General features: G+C 35.1%; 1 protein-coding gene across 1 annotated transcript in view; it reads right to left on the bottom strand.

Moving 5' to 3' along the window:
* The window catches only part of LOC136032177 (DNA-directed DNA/RNA polymerase mu-like), a 59,754-nt gene extending 46,852 nt beyond the window's left edge, over nt 1-12,902 (bottom strand). The window contains exon 1 of the mRNA XM_065712368.1: nt 12,729-12,902. Coding sequence (XP_065568440.1) covers nt 12,729-12,847 — 119 coding nt within the window. The 5' untranslated portion in view covers nt 12,848-12,902. The remainder of the gene's footprint in view (nt 1-12,728) is intronic.
* Nucleotides 12,903-18,650: the final 5,748 nt, after the last annotated feature.

Here is an 18,650-nt window from a genome sequence, read left to right on the forward strand (position 1 = left end):
GAAGTTTCTGGGATGAATTTTCAACGGAAACTTCAAACGGGGGAATTCATCGGAATTCCTATATGCAGTTCTTGTTATTTGACTTACTTTCTCTTTGTCAATTGAATTTTACATGTTGAGATATTCCGGAGAAATTCCCCAGGTAAAATTTTCAAAGAGGCTGAAATTGTTCGGTTTTTTCCCGTGGCGGGAGGGTGATTCCACGGGAGAAATTCTCCATAGAGGAGTTTTTCGCGGGAGAAACTTCCTATTGGGACATAGAGAAGGGAATACATCCAGGAAAAATTTTCCACAGAGGGAGGATTTCCAGCATTGTTTGAAAAGTGATTTGAAATTAAAAGAAAATAAGTCTTTTTCAAATTAAAGTAGGCTGAGAAGTACTTTCCATGCGGAATTGTCCACAAGAAATATTCAGGGGCGAATTTTTGGCAGAGATGGAATTATCTGAGAGAAGGAAGATCTTACGTGGGACGAACCTTCCAAGGAGTAGTTTTCTTGAGGGGGAGTTTTCCATGGAGAGGGAAGGTGGATTTTCCAACATTATTTGAAAAACGACAAGAAATTAAATTAAAATAAAATTCAACCAAAAACAAGTAGCAACACTAAAAATTAAAGTGAACAAAAGTCATCCCTTATATGAGGGGAATGCCTCCTCTTCGCCACCTTGCTCTTCACGTTAAAATTTGAAATATTGTTCCAGTTCTTTAAGAACAACTCCTGAAACTTTTTTTTACAAAAGCCGTTGCATTAGGATTTAAAAAACACAAAAGGCTTGGGCTTGAAAAGCGAGGTATTGAGAAGGGGTTATCCCCCTCATATAAGGCATAATTTATGTTCTTTTAAGTTTTATTGTTGCTCCTTACTTTCATTTAAAAAGCTTTAATTGTATATTTAATCTCCAAAAGGCAGAATAAATTCTCAGGGAGATATTAAGGAATGTTACTGATTTTGAATAGCCAATAGTTTACTTTTCTTTATCTTGACCCCAAGTAATTTCAAATCTGGGCTTTTGGGATATTTGTTCATACAATCGAAGTCTTTTTCTGGATTTTATTTACATTTTGTAAAAATTTTATAATAACCTCTTGAATTAGAATTTTTGTTGTTGAACGGCAAAACCAAAAGTTAATCAGAGCATAAAACTGACCAGAAATACCGAAATCATTATATCTTTTATGGAATATCGAAAATAGAAATATCGATAGATCAATATATCATTAAATCAAATTATCGCCCAACACTACTGCTATATCCAGTTGAATGTCTGGGGCTTGCAGAGTTTTAGATACTTCATTAACCACAAACAAAACATCATACCAGATATAGATCTCTAAAATGAAATCAAATCATTCAATTTGATTAGGAAGTAATTTGGCCTCACTTTTCTTGACAGGGTTATTAGTGATGTTGAAACTAGTGATCTGTCTTTGACATGTTTCATTAGGCACACCCATTCCCTTGTTGATTCTTAAAAGAATCATATAGAGCCGTTGTGTGATTTAAAAATAGTTGCACCCAAGGAATACACTTGGTCATAAAACCAAGAATAAAATTAAAATTATGGCAGCTATGCGGTTTAAAAAGAGTTCTTTAATTGATGGTAAGTATCCTTTCCCAAACACCTTGTTCCTTTCCCTTCTTGTTGGCCCCGTTATTATGTCCTTGGCTACAGGTTTCGAGGGGATCTCGTAAACGTTCTAAAACTGATAGAAGGACGTTGGACAGCCCTTCACCAGGTGAATCTGCTGTTTGGATGAACTGTGGAAACCAGTCTCCTACTTTCATCTTGGATTCCATTGAAACGCAGTGAACCACCAGAGACATAAGCTCTTGGTGCCTGATGTCAGGCGTGTAGTCCAGTATGATGAAATAATACTTGGTATCCATTATCTTCCTGAGGGTAGTTTTTTATACCTACCTCCAAATCAGTTTGATCAACTCATTTTAAATTTCGATGGCCGAATAATGTACATGTGTTTTGCTGTCTTTAATTGGTTACATATGCTCCTTCACAATGGGATCAAATTCACTTATTATTTCTATTATAGGCTACTTAGAAAATTACTATTGTCAGACTATCAAATCTTTTCATCCTGTCCTTGGAAAGCGAAGTTTTGTTTTGTCAAGTACTGGGTAACTTAGGTGAACCTCTTTAGTATGTTTTAATTTATATCTTTAGTACATATTGCTCAACCTTTCTGAGAGAAAGTTTGAGATGGACGGGGTGAGTTCTGCAGATGAAGGATGACAGATTGTCGAAGATTGTCATTTTCGGCCAATCGCTTAGGACTAAACAGAAAGCAGGTCGTCTGCGATAGGGGTGGGAGGATGTCATAAAAAATATTTAAGAGAAATGGGATATTCCTATGAGGGTGTAAAGAGGGGGCCTTGAATAGATTAGGATGGAGGAGGAGTGCGCGTAGCTGGGTTGGCTTCGGATGACTTGGTGCTTCGGTGAGTTGTTAGTAAGCGGTCTCAATCCAAGTTCTACCCATTTTATAATTAATTTAATTTGACTAATGGAAGACTCATGGGACTACAAACAGCTATCCACGTTTTAACAATTGTTGACTCCAGATGTATATAGTTTACTGTAATTGCTATTAAATACAGTTAAACTGAATAGTCTGCAGCGAAAGCAGCATGCTTTATTCATTTTTTTTTTTGCTAAATCAGCCATTTTAAGTTATTTTTGGTAGTTTTTTTTAACTCTTCAATAATTTTCCTTTTTCTGGCCTTTTCAGCTCCTGAGACGCATTTTCTAAATTTGTCAAACTCACAGCTGACCATATTTATATCCCACTTAGCCATGCCTGCAATTATCTATCTTATTACTTTGTAATGTTATAGCTTAACAATTGAAATCAAACAGTTCGTTAAGCGGTCCTGGCTGAGTGGTTGGTGCACTGGCATGGGAATTCTGTGTCCAAGGGGCGCGGGTTCAATCCCAGTTATGGCCAGTTATTTAGTTTGGGATGGGGGTCAGTGGCGTGACTTTGTAAGCTCAGTCAGAGTCGATCCAGCTCTAAATGGGTACCTGGAGAAATCTAGAGAAGGTAAGCAGGAAGGGTGTGTGAAAACACAGGATAATTGGCCCCCAACCCCCCATTGCACTTCCTGGCTGAAGGGCCATGAAACGGAGATCAGCACCGCCGGTTTGGACTTTAAGGGTCTAGTGCCGTCTTACTTACTTTACTTACTTAGTACGTAGTAATGAACTGTAGTAAGGATCGACCTGGCTCAATAGTAACCGAAACTCTAAAAAACGGATTTTTTACAACAATAGTTACCATTAAAAGAATCGCATTTTAATGCTGATTTTCAATGTATAAGTTTCATAAAGTTTAGAGTTACCCATCAAAAGTTACGAGCCTGAAAAAATTGCCTAATTTTAGAAAATTGGAGGAAACACCCCTTAAAGTCATAGAATCATAACGAAAATCACACCTTTAGATTCAGCATATCAGAGAACCCCACAGTAGAAGTTGCAAGCTCCTATCTACAAAAATGTGGAATATTGCATTTTTTGCCACAAGACAGATCATGGATGCGTCTTTATTTGTTTGTTTTTTTGTTGTTGTTTTTTTCATGGAACTTTCTATGGAGGAATTTGTCATGGGGGAAGAAAATTTCCATGAACGGAGCGCGGGATTTTTTAACATTTTTTTAAAAGAACAATGAAAAAATAAATATGGAAAAGTTTTTCAACAGAAAGTAAGGAGCAGTATTAAAACTTAAAACGAACAGAAATTATTACGCATATGAGAGGCTCACCTCCTCCTAATACCTCGCTCTTTACGCTAAAGTAATTTTATTAATTTCAACTATTTATTCTACGACCTTTGTGATTCATGGGTCATTCTTAAGGAATTGGGACAAAATTTAAGCTTTAGTGTAAAGAGCGAGGTATTGATGAGGGGGTGAAACCCTTATATACATAATAAAAACATACGAATATAGAAGTTCGTTACGTAAATTAATTCGAAAGCTACGTATATTTTTACTAATAAAAACGTGCGTAAGAATTAAAAGTTCTAGTTGCCTTTTTAAATAAATAAAAAATTTGAGGGTAACTAGGCCTACTCCCTTGCTGCTTTTTTCTCAAAATCGTCCGATCAAAACTATGAGAAAGCCATTTAGCCATAAAAATAAATTAATATGCAAATTTCTTTTTAATTATTCATGTGCGGAGAGCCAAAATCAAAACATGCATTAATTCAAAAACGTTCAGAAATAAAATTTAAAAAAAAAAGTTTTTTTTTAACTGAAAGTAGGGAGCGACATTAAAACTTAAAACGAACAGAAATTACTGTTTTAAAAATTAAACTTGAGAGAAAGAGTAAAACATTAGCGTAAAGAGCGTGGCATTAATGAGGGAAAAGCCCCTTTAATATACGGAGCAATTTCTGTTCGTTTTAAGTTTTAATGTCGCTCCTTACTTTCAGTTAAAAAAAACTTTTTTTTTTTTATTTAATCTTTATACAGGATGGACTAGAGGTCTATGGTATTCTTTATTCCTTCAAACTTTTTTATAAAAACAGTTCCTTAATGGCAAATAATTCACACGGTAAAAATCAATGATACTTTCTATCTTTCAGCAAATGATGCTAAATTTATACAGTTGTTAAACAAAACTGCAGTTTTCAGTCTTTTTACATTTATTCTGACTAGAACAGCTTAACTTTGCAGGGTATAAAAGGTAGATTTTTAAATTTAACCTCATTTTCCGAAATTTTCATGAAAATTCGCCTTTAGATGGAAAAAACCAGTGAAAAGGTGGTGACAAAAAAAAACAAAAACATTTTTATTGATTTACGGAGGCTAATTAACCCCACAATCCCCTCCATTGCTACAAATGCTACGTTTTTTACAGTTTTACCATAATCATTTTCTTTTACTCCAAATCCAACCATTAGCAATAAAATTACCAAAATCTGATAAAACTGTCAAATGTCTATTGATCTTAAAAATATATATTAAAAACATAAAAAAAAACTCGCATAGGCAAGGGGCTTCTCACACTAGGAGGCCTCAGATAATCACTTAGATCCCCTCCCCCATTCCTCTCTTGGGCTGGCTCTGATCACATGATTTACTTTATAAGGTAATACTCTGTTCTATGGGCTAAAGAATGTTGTAATTACAAAAGAGTAATTACACTGTAATTACAAAAGAGAAGTACTATTCAATTCATTAACCCACCCCTTTCCTGAATGTAATAGTCACTATCATGAGAACTTCGCCCTATTCCCACTAAAGCTTATGCCAGCTTCACCTCTCACTCAAACTATCTGTCTTGGCTTTTTTCCACTAGGTCATGGCTCTCAACTTTTTCATCAACGTCCACCAAGTTCATTTGAATTCAAAAATCACCAGAGAGGCAAAGCATGCATCGTTTTTACACAATTCTGAAAAAGGCATGTGCCAGCTTTCCCTCTCACTCAGACTATCTGTCTTGGCTTTTTTTTCCACTAGGTCATGCTTCTCAACTTTTTCATCAACGTCCACCAAGTTCATTTGAATTCAAAAATCACCAGAGAGGCAAAGCATGCATCATTTTTACACAATTCTGAAAAAGGCTTGTGCCAGCTTTGCCTCTCATTCAAACTATCTGTTTTGGCTTTTTTTCAACTAGGTCATGGCTCTCAAATTTTTCATCAACATCCACCAAGTTCATTTGAATTCAAAAATCACCAGAGAGGCAAAGCATGCATCATTTTTACACAATTCTGAAAAAGGCATGTGCCAGCTTTCCCTCTCACTCAGACTATCTGTCTTGGCTTTTTTTCCACTAGGTCATGGCTCTCAACTTTTTCATCAACGTCCATCAAGTTCATTTGAATTCAAAAATCGCCAGAGAGGCAAAGCATGCATTATTTTTACACAATTCTGAAAAAGGCATGTGCCAGCTTTCCCTCTCACTCAGACTATCTGTCTTGGCTTTTTTTCCACTAGGTCATGCCTCTCAACTTTTTCATCAACGTCCACCAAGTTCATTTGAATTCAAAAATCACCAGAGAGGCAAAGCATGCATTATTTTTACACAATTCTGAAAAAGGCTTGTGCCAGCTTTGCCTCTCATTCAAACTATCTGTTTTGGCTTCTTTTTTTTTTTTATCAAAAAGTTGAAACCCATGGCTAATTGGGGAAAAAAGGCACGACAGACAGTCTGAATGAGAGGCAAAGCTGGCATAAGATATAGCCACAATTAAGATATTTATCAATTATTTTTCATTGCCTCAGTTAATGGATCTGTTTGTTAACAGACATTTGCAGTCGAAACAAAAAGAATAAGAGATTGGATAAAGATATCATCTGAAAATAATTTAAAAACATAGATGAAAATAGAAGAAAACATGAAAATCTTATAAACATAAACTGTCTACATACCAAGGTATAGTGAGAACTTAATTATTATATCGGTTTCTTGCAGTTCTCTATATAGCCCAGGACCGCTTCTGGCTTTAGTAGGTGAGGGGGAGATGACATAGTAAATTATCATGACAGCACTCATTATATTTGGAGACAGTGTTAATTAGAGAGTTGTATGACACAGCTGTTTTGTTATTCTAGCGTTTTGGTAAAGTTCTAGTTGACTTTCTTGCTATCTTAGAAGTAGTTGAGCTAGATGAATGAAACTTCAATGAATGAAGAAGGCCTAAAATATACCCAGGAAAGAAGTTGTCAAGGAATTACCTTTACTCTTTTCCTCGTTTTTCTAACGCTTAGAAGACTTCATTGATGACATGTCTATCTAAATTTTGATCGAAATTGTTTTGCCTGAATTTTGGATTTTCAGTCTGCTTTTTTTTATTGGCTCTAGTTTTTGAAAATACAACTCTAACGTTTCAGCAGGAATTTAACCCATATCAAGGCTTTTTCCTAAATCTAAGAAATAAATTTAAAAATCTTTTTCAGCACAATGTATTATTATTTTTTTTTTCAGACCAGGGCACTTTGTAAAGAAGAAGTTGTTGTAGAAACTTCAAAAGGGGCTCATTTGATTGGAAATTGAAAGTTCTAGCGCCTTTTTAATAGACAATTTTTATGAAAGGAGTCGTTGTATAAACTTCAGAAAAGGCTCATTGGTTTGGAAATCAGAAGTTCTGCTCCCCCAAGCAACCAGTGCTTCTGCTCACAGATAACCATGATAGTCACTTGAGCTACAACTTTATTTCTGCTGAAAGGAAATGGGTTTGCAAATTCTTACATTCCCCCAAACGCATCAAATAAGCTACAGCTGCTTTTGTAACCATCTATTTACCATTAAGAAGTTATTTTTGCCAAGCTACTGAAAACTGGCTTAGAAACCATCCTGGGAGACTAGTCACAGAAAACGAAATTTCTGAACTTCTTGGGGTTGCTTTCCCAAAAGCTTTCACGACACCAAACATTATGAGTGGTTTTTCTAAATCTGGAATTTATCTGTTCAATCCAGATGTCTGGCAAGAATCTGACTTTCTGCCATCTTTGACTTCTACCAGCAGTCCAAAGTCTCCGTTGGAAGGTGAGCATTAACAGCAGGGTTTTGCAGGTGAAGAGAGCAGTTCATCAGGCAGGCAGCCAGTGCCTGGGACTTGGAAGGCTGATAATTCTATTTGTGTTCTCCCAAGTTAGATAATTCCTCTTCCTGAACATCAAGTTGGCATTCAGAAGAAAAAGGGAAGAAGAAAGCTTGGTCAATCAAAGATGTTGACTGCAATCCCTGTTAAAGATGCCATTTTGAAGCAGAAAGACAAAGAGAAAAAAGAAAGCAAAGGAAAATAAAATACAGAAAACCACAAAAGGAATGCAAACACAGAAAAGATGCGAGTAAAAGTGACATTACATTTTAGAGACAACAGTAGTGATACTGTTCTGTTGATATCTGTGCTGACACTGATGATTGATTACACATGAGTGACCTAAAAGAGGCTGTAAAAGAACCTACCGAGGAGATAAAGCCTGGTGATTTTGCACTGGTTCTATATACTACTATAAAAAGTGCAAAGTATCATGCTGGTGAGGTCTTGGGGATTCAAATAGAAGGATATAATGTGAACTTCCTAAAACAGAAGCTCCCTACTTGGAAGTTCATATTTCTAGAGACAAAGGACAAGGTATTTGTGATGGCAAGCAAAATTGATTTATGCCTGCTAAAACCTAATCTGAGTGGTGGCACAGAACGTGCAGCAAAAGCCCTGAGCTTTGATGTTGACCTTTCAAAGTATGTTGTTGAGTGAAAAATGATACAAGCTTCTGTTTTATACAGCTATTGTAATCAAAGTAGATCACAGGCTTTTAATAAATGATATTTGGTACAAGAAAATTTGTGTCCAGTACCTGGAGGTCTGGATACTCTGGGACAATAGGAGGGGGTTAGGAAAATTGTTGGCACCAAAAAGTTTATCGAGAGAATAATCTTCAAAAAAATCTGGGAGAAAGCCAATTCAGTTCAATTCAAGCAAGTAGCAAAATCAAGTAATTTGACCAAAGCATTCTCCAGATATCTGCCAAAAATTTTAACATGTCCTAGGGTACCCACATCTCCCCTAGGCATTAGCTTGGTTTCTGTTGCTTGCAAATTACTTAGTATGATGATACATTTTAGACTCAGAGATGCTGTAAACAAAGTTTCAAGGGAAGAATAGTGCAGTTTTAGGAAGGGTAGAGGACATCTCAACAAATTTTCCCTCTTAGGGTAATAACTGAGGAGTACCTGAGTCATCAACTACGTTTAGCCCTTAGTTTTACAGATTATGAGAAAGTATTTGATTCAGATGATAGAAGAACTTTAGCAAAGGTCTTACCCTTGCAAGGTGTAATAGACAAATATGTTCAAGCAATTATTGCTATGTATGTGAATAACATTGCTATGGTTAAGGTAAGAATTGAGGCTAGTAGCTGGTTTCATATTAAATCTAGAGTTAAGCAGGGTTGTGTTCTATCCCCATTTATAAGGGTCATTTAGATGGATTTCATCTTAAGGAGCACAGTAAAGGCAATGGGAGAACACAATCAAACAGGGAAGACAAACTTCCCTGGACTTGCAAGAAAACTAACTTGCTAAGGCTAGGAATATGAAAAAAAATTTGTTGGGTAATGGAAAAATCAGTCAAGTGGACAGTTTGATGACTTACCTTGATTGCATTATCAGTAAATATGGTGAGAGCAGAAAAGATGGTAAAAGTAGAATAGCTGAGGCCTAGGTTGTTTTTTTTCACTGTTGAAAAAAGTTTGAAAGAATAGGCAGATAGGTTTTGAAGCTACAGAGATGGTAGCAGTCAACTATGGTTCTAAAGCACAGACATTCCAAAATAGTGGAAGATTTGCAAGATGTTTTCTAGAGAAATTGCCTAGAGTACCCAACTGACTGACCATATTTCAAACAGTTGGTTGTATAAAAAGTGTGGTCCAATCCTGATTTCTAGGGCTATAATGAGAGAAAGGTTGATATGGCCACAGCACATTCTGAGAATGAAGGACAACAGATTGCCACAGATCCTCCATTTTGGCAAACTTGCTATGTCTAAATAGAAAGCAGGTCATCCTTGGTTGGTGTGAAAGGATGTTGTAAGGGAAATGTGAACTTCCTGGAAGGGTCTAAACAGGGAGCCTTTGAATAGACTGGGATGGAAGAGGAACATGTGAAGCTGTGTTGGCTCCAGGAGCTTGGTACTGTGGTGAGTTGTTAGTAGTATTTTAAAATGCTTTTAAAATGTGGATAACAGTGGAAGGAAACATGATAACCTGATTAATGAAAAAAGGTTTCATATCATTAAGTAAGAATTTTGTTTTGTATTTTCTTTTAGTTTTGAAGAGCCTTGTTCCTAGAGCCAATATCCAAGACCACAAGGAGGAATGGGACGTATCATCAGAAAGATAACCATGATATTTGGAAAGAGCACAAAATAAGGAATCTAATAGTAAGCCTAGTATATAGGTCTATTAATAGGAGTTCCATTAATTTCATTTTAATAAATTCTGAAATTTACTTTGTAAAATTTTAATTTAGCTACTTTTTACTACCTTAGAAATGGGTTAGATTAGGAAAATGAAACTTTAAGGGATGGGTCTACAGACTAAATTATGGGTTTTTTTTCTTATAGCTATCACACTCAATATCTTGTATTGCAAACATAAGACAATAATTGGTTTTCATGGTCTTTATGCCAGACAATATTAGCCTCAGCTTGGTGGGAAACTAAATTGTAGCTATATTTTAGAGAGAGGGAGAGAGAAAGATGGGTTTATCAATATAAATAACAAACAAAACAAGCAAATGGCCCGAAGCAAAGCTTGTTTGGTCTTACAACCCCAATACACATACAAATAAAAACAATACGAAAAAGAAGAAAAAATAAAAAAGAAAAGTAAAGAAAAAAGAAAAGAAGAAGAAAAAAAACAATAACCCTGCATTTCAATCAAAACGAAATTACACTTCAAAAGAGACAAAACAAAAAGAAACTAAAAGAAACTTAGTTATATATTTAGTTGATATGTTGGTTTAATTAACTTAGTTTAGGTTACTTATTTAATATAATGCAGTCTGAGTGACCCCCTTCTATAATTCTTGATTGTAGTTTCCATAATTTTGCTGATAAAGTATTATATTTTTAACATATTTTGTTTTATTTCATTAGTATTAACCAAACTTCACTTCTCAACAGAACTTAACTGTGATTGCCATAAGACACAAGTTCCAAAGTATGCCTCAGGAAGGTATTTTTAAGTCCCAACCTCCACTCCTTCTCTCTCTAGAGGTTGGTGACCATTGATGGCTTTTAAAAATCTTTCTCCTGAGAAAGTGAAAGCTTGCAAAATAGATCTTCTGCTTAAATGATCTAAAAAAAAAAATACTGTTTTCAACTTCACTACTTTGCTCAATTCCAATTTATGAGGTTTCTAAGATCTTCAAATACATTTGCTAAATTTAGAAAAAAAACCATTGACAGGGCTTAAAATTCTGCTTAAATAACAGGAACTGGCAATGGAGTCATTACTGAAAGTCACATTTTCCTAACTTGACCCCTTTCCAAGACAGCAAAAAGTAGCTAAACTAAAAAATTTACCAAATACTTCAAGAAATCCTAAATATTTACTTAGCCTAGGCTACATAATTAATTCAAGTGCTTCACTTTACCCCTACCCCCTTATATGCAGATATATAGCCTAAATTACATGTTTCCTATGCATTTTTTCTATCCATCATTCTTTTATTTAAATAGATTTAAAAGAAAGGAAGCAACATAAACAAATCAAAAAACAGAAAAGTACAAGGGAAATCTACAATTTGGGCTACATATTTGGTAATTGTTTAGTTTCATCACAAGCTGTCCAAACTGGAAACTATGCTGCTTTGCAGCATAGTTTCCCTACTAAAGCACTTAAAATGGCTAATTCTAAAAGCATATCCATTTCTGGTTGACCCTCCTCCTCCATGGAGCAAACTAAAAATGCATAATATGGGCAGGGTTTTGAAGCAAAGGGAAAAGTTGGGGTAGTACAATATGGATGAAATTATATTTAATACTAATTCTATAAAATGTTATCTGCAAGCAAAACCAGAGGTTTGTTTTGTTCAGATATAGCTGGCTAGTTTAAACTCAAAAGTGAAAGTGAATAATCTTGGATATTAACATTAATGAATGTGTAAGTTTTTTAGGTGAAATTCTAGTTAATTGACTTCTTGCTATCTTGGAAAGGGTTTAGGTTAGGAAAATGAAACTTTCAGGGATCAGTCTACAGGCTAAAGCATGTCCCAGGGAGGTATTTTAAAGTACCCAGCTCGACTCCTTCTCCCTCTAGAGGGCCCTGAAATTTGCCTGCATGACAGATCTATACCTATTGAAATTTTGACAAAACAACATTTTATCTTAATTTTCAGTTACTAGTTGCTTTTTCTCTGCCTTTAGTTCTAAAAATGCAATTGCTGTTATTTGAGTAGAATTTTGAGCCATATAAATGTTTTTTTTTTGAAATTTAGGAAATGTATTTGTATATCTTTAAAACCTTACAAAATGGAATTAAGCAAAGTTATGAAGCTGAAAACAATTTTGTTGCACATTAATTAAGCAGAAAATCTATTTTGCAAGGTTTCACTTTTATAACACATATATTTTTAAAGGTCATCAAAGGTCAGGGTACTCCAGAGGGGGAAGGAGTGGAGGTAGTTGCTTCAAAATACCTTCCCAGGACATACTTTAGTCTGTAGATTCATCCCTGAAAGTTTCATTTTCCTAACCTAAACCCTTTCTGAGATAGCAAGATGTCAATTAAATAGAATTTTGCTGTTTTTTACTTATCTTTTGACTTTCTACTATACAGAAATTACCAGTGATAACTGGAATTAGTAGCCTATTTAAAATATAATGTGCACAACCCCAACTTTTCCCTCAGCTTCAAACCCTGCCCACTTCATGCCTTTTTAGTTTGCCCCATGGAGGGGGAGGGTCAACCAGGAATGGATATGCTTCAAGACTTAGCATTTTTAAGTGCTATAGTATGGAAACTATGCTGCTTTGCATAGTTTCCACTTTAGACAGTTTGTGATGATACTAAACATTTGTCATGTATTTTTGCACACAAGGGGATGTTTGCGGTAGAGTAAATTACTCTTAGGAACAATATAACTAAGGATAAATTTACAGTTTTCAATATAATGTAGCTGGGATGTAAGTCAATAGGCTAGCATAGGCCTACACTGCTTATCAAATAGCTGGATGGCAAAGATTATTCTAGGTTCATACTTGACTTCCTTCGATAGTCTATAACCCTTGTTTTCTGCAATTTTTAATATAAGTCCATAGCGCTTGGACTGAATTCTGTACGGAAGAATGTAAATTGAATAATCCGAGAAATGACTCATATTTCATATGTGTGCGTTTCAAACTTTCGGTGGAAATCAAGCAATGTTTCCACTTCTCATGGTTCCAAAATCGGTATGGTGTGCCTAAAATTCGTAGAAAATCGTTAGATGGCGTCGCGCTATCGGTAGTAAAATCGGTAGGAAATTTCTAGACATGCCCAAATCCTCTAAGTGCATGTCAAGTTCGCAAAAATGCTCAATTTTCTGTTGAAGTCCCAGATCAATTCAGAATTAAACCATTCTGCATTGGTAGAAACAGAAAATCTTAGAAACCTCATAAATTGGAATTGAGCAAAGTAGTGAAGTTGAAAACAGTATTTTTTTAGGTCATTTAAGCAGAAGATCTGTTTTGCAAGGTTTCACTTTCACAGGAGAAAGATTTTTAATAGCCATCATTGGTCACCAACCTCTAGAGAGAGAAGGAGTGGAGGTTGGGACTTAAAAATACCTTCCCAAGGCATACTTTGGAACTTGTGTCTTATGGCAATCACAGTTAAGTTCTGTTGAGAAGTGAAGTTTGGTTAATGCTAATGAAATAAAACAAAATATGTTGAAAATATAATACTTTATCAACAAAATTATGGAAACTACAATCAAGAATAATAGAAGGGGGTCACTCAGATTGTATTATATTAAATAAGTAACCTAAACTAGGGGGTCACTCAGTAAAAGTACTTCAAGTAAGTGACAGCACTGATTCACATGCATAGCAATAATTGCTTGAACATATTTGTCTATTACACCATGCAAGGGTAAGACCTTTGCTAAAGTTCTTCTATCATCTGAATCAAATACTTTCTCATAATCTATAAAACTAAGGGCTAAACGTGGTTGATGACTCAGGGTGCTTGAACATATTTGTCTATTACACCATGCAAGGGTAAGACCTTTGCTAAAGTTCTTCTATCATCTGAATCAAATACTTTCTCATAATCTATAAAACTAAGGGCTAAACACGGTTGATGACTCAGGTACTCCTCAGTTATTACCCTAAGAGGGAAAATTTTGTTGAGATGTCCTCTACCCTTCCTAAAACTGCACTATTCTTCCCTTGAAACTTTGTTTACAGCATCTCTGATTCTAAAATGTATCATCATACTAAGTAATTTGCAAGCAACAGAAACCAAGCTAATGCCTAGGGGAGATGTGGGTACCCTAGGACATGTTATAATCTTTGGCAGATATCTGGAGAATTCTTTGGTCAAATTACTTGATTTTACTACTTGCTTGAATTGAACTGAATTGGCTTTCTCACAGATTTTTTTGAAGATTATTCTCTCGATAAACTTTTTGGTGCCAACAATTTTCCTAACCCCCTCCTATTGTCCCAGAGTATCCAGACCTCCGGGTACTGAACACAGATTTTCTTGTACCAAATATCGTTTATTAAAAGCCCGTGATCTACTTTGATTACAATAGCTGTATAAAACAGAAGCTTGTATCATTTTTCACTCAACAAAATACTTTGAAAGGTCAACATCAAAGCTCAGGGCTTTTGCTGCACGTTCTGTGCCACCACTCAGATTAGGTTTTACCAGGCATAAATCAATATTGCTTGCCGTCACAAAAACCTTGTCCTTTATCTCTAGAAATATGAACTTCCAAGTAGGGAGCTTCTGTTTTAGGAAGTTCACATTATATCCTTCTATTTGAATCCCCAAGACCTCACCAGCATAATACTTTGCACTTTTTATAGTAGTATATAGAACCAGTGCAAAATCACCAGGCTTTATCTGCTGGTAGGTTCTTTTACAGCCTCTTTTAGGTCACTCATGTGTACTCAATCATCAGTGTCAGCTCAGAGATCAACAGAACAGTATCACTACTATTGTCTCTAAAATGTAATGTCACTTTTACTAGCATCTTTTTCTGTGTTTGCATTCCTTTTGTGGTTTTCTGTATTTTATTTTCCTTTGCTTTCTTTTTTCTCTTTGTCTTTCTGCTTCAAAATGGCATCTTTAACAGGGATTGCAGTCAACATCTTTGGTTGACCAAGCTTTCTTCCTCCCTTTTTCTTCTGAATGCCAACTTGATGTTCAGGAAGAGGAATTATCTAAATTGGGAGAACACAAATAGAATTATCAGCCTTCCAAGTCCCAGGCACTGGCTGCCTGCCTGATGAGCTGCTCTCTTCACCTGCAAAACCCTCCTTTTAATGCTCACCTTCCAACGGAGACTTTGGACTGCTGGTAGAAGTCAAAGATGGCAGAAAGTCAGATTCTTGCCAGACATCTGGATTGAACAGATAAATTCTAGGTTTAGAAAAACCACTCATAATGTTTGATGTCGTGAAAGCTTTTGGGAAAGCAACCCCAAGAAGTTCAGAAATTTCGTATTCTGTGACTAGTCTCCCAGGATGGTTTCTAAGCCAGTTTTCAATAGCTTGGCAAAAATAACTTCTTAAGGGTAAATAGATGGTTACATCAAGCAGCTGTAGCTTATTTGATGTGTTTGGGGGAATGTAAGAATTTGCAAACCCATTTCCTTTCAGCAGAAATAAAGTAGTAGCTCATGTGACTATCATGGTTATCTGTGAGCAGAAGCACTGGTTGCTTGGGGGAGCAGAACTTCTGATTTCCAATCCAATGAGCCTTTTCTGAAGTTTATATAACGACCCCTTTCATAAAAATTGTCTATTAAAAAGGCGCTAGAACTTTCAATTTCCAATCAAATGAGCCCCTTTTGAAGTTTTTACAACAACTTCTTCTTTACAAAGTGCCCTGGTCTGAAAAAAAAAATAATACATTGTTCTGATAAAGATTTTTAAATTTATTTCTTAGATTTAGGAAAAAGCCTTGATATGGGTTAAATTCCTGCTGAAACGTTAGAGTTGTATTTTCCAAAACTAGAGCCAATAAAAAAAAGCAGACTGAAAATCCAAAATTCAGGCAAAACAATTTCGATCAAAATTTAGATAGACATGTCATCAATGAAGTCTTCTAACCCTTAGAAAAACGAGGAAAAGAGTAGAGGTAATTCCTTGACAACTTCTTTCCTGGGTATATTTTAGGTCCTAGCTTCATTCATTGAAGTTTCATTCATCTAGATCAACTACTTTTAAGATAGCAAGAAAGTCAACTAGAACTTTACCAAAACGCTAGAATAACAAAACAGCTGTGTCATACAACTCTCTAATTAACACTGTCTCCAAATATAATGGGTGCTGTCATGATGTACTATAATGTACTATTTCCTCTCCCCCTCACCTACTAAAGCCAGAAGTAGTCCTGGGCTATATAGAGAACTGCAAGAAACCGATATAATAATTAAGTTCTCACTATACCTTGGTATGTAGACAGTTTATGTTTATAAGATTTTCACGTTTTCTTCTATTTTCATCCATGTTTTTAAATTATTTTCAGATGATATCTTTATCCAACTGATCTTATTCTTTTTGTTTCGATTGCAAATGTCTGTTAACAAACAGATCCATTAACTGAAGTAATGAAAAATAATTGATAAATATCTTAATTGTGGCTATATCTTATGCCAGCTTTGCCTCTCATTCAGACTGTCCGTCGTGCCTTATTTCCCCAATTAGCCATGGGTTTCAACTTTTTGAAAAAAAAGCCAAAACAGATAGTTTGAATGAGAGGCAAAGCTGGCACAAGCCTTTTTCAGAATTGTGTAAAAATGATGCATGCTTTGCCTCTCTGGTGATTTTGAATTCAAATGAACTTGGTGGACGTTGATGAAAAAGTTGAGAGGCATGACCTAGTGGAAAAAAAGCCAAGACAGATAGTTTGAGTGAGAGGGAAAGCTGGCACATGCCTTTTTCAGAATTGTGTAAAAATGATGCATGCTTTGCCTCTCTGGTGATTTTTGAATTAAAATCAACTTGGTGGACGTTGATGAAAAAGTTGAGAGGCATGACCTAGTGGAAAAAAAGCCAAGACAGATAGTCTGAGTGAGAGGGAAAGCTGGCACATGCCTTTTTCAGAATTGTGTAAAAATGATGCATGCTTTGCCTTCCTGGTGATTTTTGAATTCAAATCAACTTGGTGGACGTTGATGAAAAAGTTGAGAGCAATGACCTAGTGGAAAAAAGCCAAGACAGCTCTAGTGAGAATAGGGCGAAGTTCTCATGATAGTGACTATTACATTCAGGAAAGGGGTGGGTTAATGAATTGAATAGTTCTTCTCTTTTGTAATTACAGTGTAATTACTCTTTTGTAATTACAACATTCTTTAGCCCATAGAACAGAGTATTACCTTATAAAGTAAATCATGTGATCAGAGCCAGCCCAAGAGAGGAATGGGGGAGGGGATCTAAGTGATTATCTGAGGCCTCCTAGTGTGAGAAGCCCCTTGCCTATGCGAGTTTTTTTTATGTTTTTAATATATTTTTAAGATCAATAGACATTTGACAGTTTTATCAGGTTTTGGTAATTTTATTGCTAATGGTTGGATTTGGAGTAAAAGAAAATGATTATGGCAAAACTGTAAAAAACGTAGCATTTGTAGCAATGGAGGGGATTGTGGGGTTAATTAGCCCCCGTAAATCAATAAAAATGTTTTTGATTTTTTTTCGTCACCACCTTATCACTGGTTTTTTCCATCTAAAGGCGAATTTTCATGAAAATTCCGGAAAATGAGGTTAAATTTAAAAATCTACCTTTTATACCCTGCAAAGTTAAGCTGTTCTAGTCAGAATTAATGTAAAAAGATTGAAAACTGCAGTATTAACAACTGTATAAATTTAGCATCATTTGCTGAAAGATAGAAAGTATCATTGATTTTTACCGTGTGAATTATTTGCCATTAAGGAACTGTTTTTATAAAAAAGTTTGAAGGAATAAAGAATGCCATATACCTCTATTCCATCCTGTATAAAGATTAAATAAAAAAAAAACAAGTTTTTTTTAACTGAAAGTAAGGAGCAATATTAAAATTTAAAACGAACAGAAATTACTCCGTATATTAAAGGGGCTTTTCCCTCCTCAATGCCCCGCTCTTTACGCTAATGTTTGACTCTTTCTCTCAACTTTAATTTTTAAAACAGTAATTTCTGTTCGTTTTAAATTTTAATGTCGCTCCCTACTTTCAGTTAAAAAAAACTTGTTTTTTTTTTAAGTTAATTTCTAAACGTTTTTGAATTAATGCATGTTTTGATTTTGGCTCTCCGCATATGAATAATTAAAAAGAAATTTGTATATTAATTTATTTTTATGGCTAAATGGCTTTCTCATAGTTTTGATCGGACGATTTTGAGAAAAAAGCAGCAAGGGAGTAGGCCTAGTTACCCTCAAATTTTTATTTATTTAAAAAGGCAACTAGAACTTTTAATTCTTACGCACGTTTTTATTAGTAAAAATATACTAGCTTACGAATTAACTTACGTAATGAACTTCTATATTCGTATGTTTTTATTAAGTATATGAGGGTTTCACCCCCTCATCAATACCTCGCTCTTTACACTAAAGCTTAAATTTTGTCCCAATTCCTCAAGAATGACCCATGAATCACAAAGGTCGTAGAATAAATAGTTGAAATTAATAAAATTACTTTAGTGTTAAGAGCGAGGTATTAGGAGGAGGTGAGCCTCTCATATGCATAATAATTTCTGTTCGTTTTAAGTTTTAATGCTTCTCCTTACTTTCTGTTGAAAAAACATTTCCATATTTATTTTTTCATTGTTCTTTAAAAAAAAAATGCTAAAAAATCCCGCGCTCCGTTCATGGAAATTTTCTTTCCCCATGATAAATTCCTTCATGGAAAGTTCCATGAAAAAAAAAAAAAAAAAAAAAAAAAAACAAATAAACACGCATCCATGATCTGTCTTGTGGCAAAAAATGCAATATTC

The sequence above is a fragment of the Artemia franciscana genome, chromosome 10 (genome assembly GCF_032884065.1).
Source record: "Artemia franciscana chromosome 10, ASM3288406v1, whole genome shotgun sequence".
In the NCBI taxonomy this organism is placed as follows: Eukaryota; Metazoa; Arthropoda; class Branchiopoda; order Anostraca; family Artemiidae; genus Artemia; species Artemia franciscana.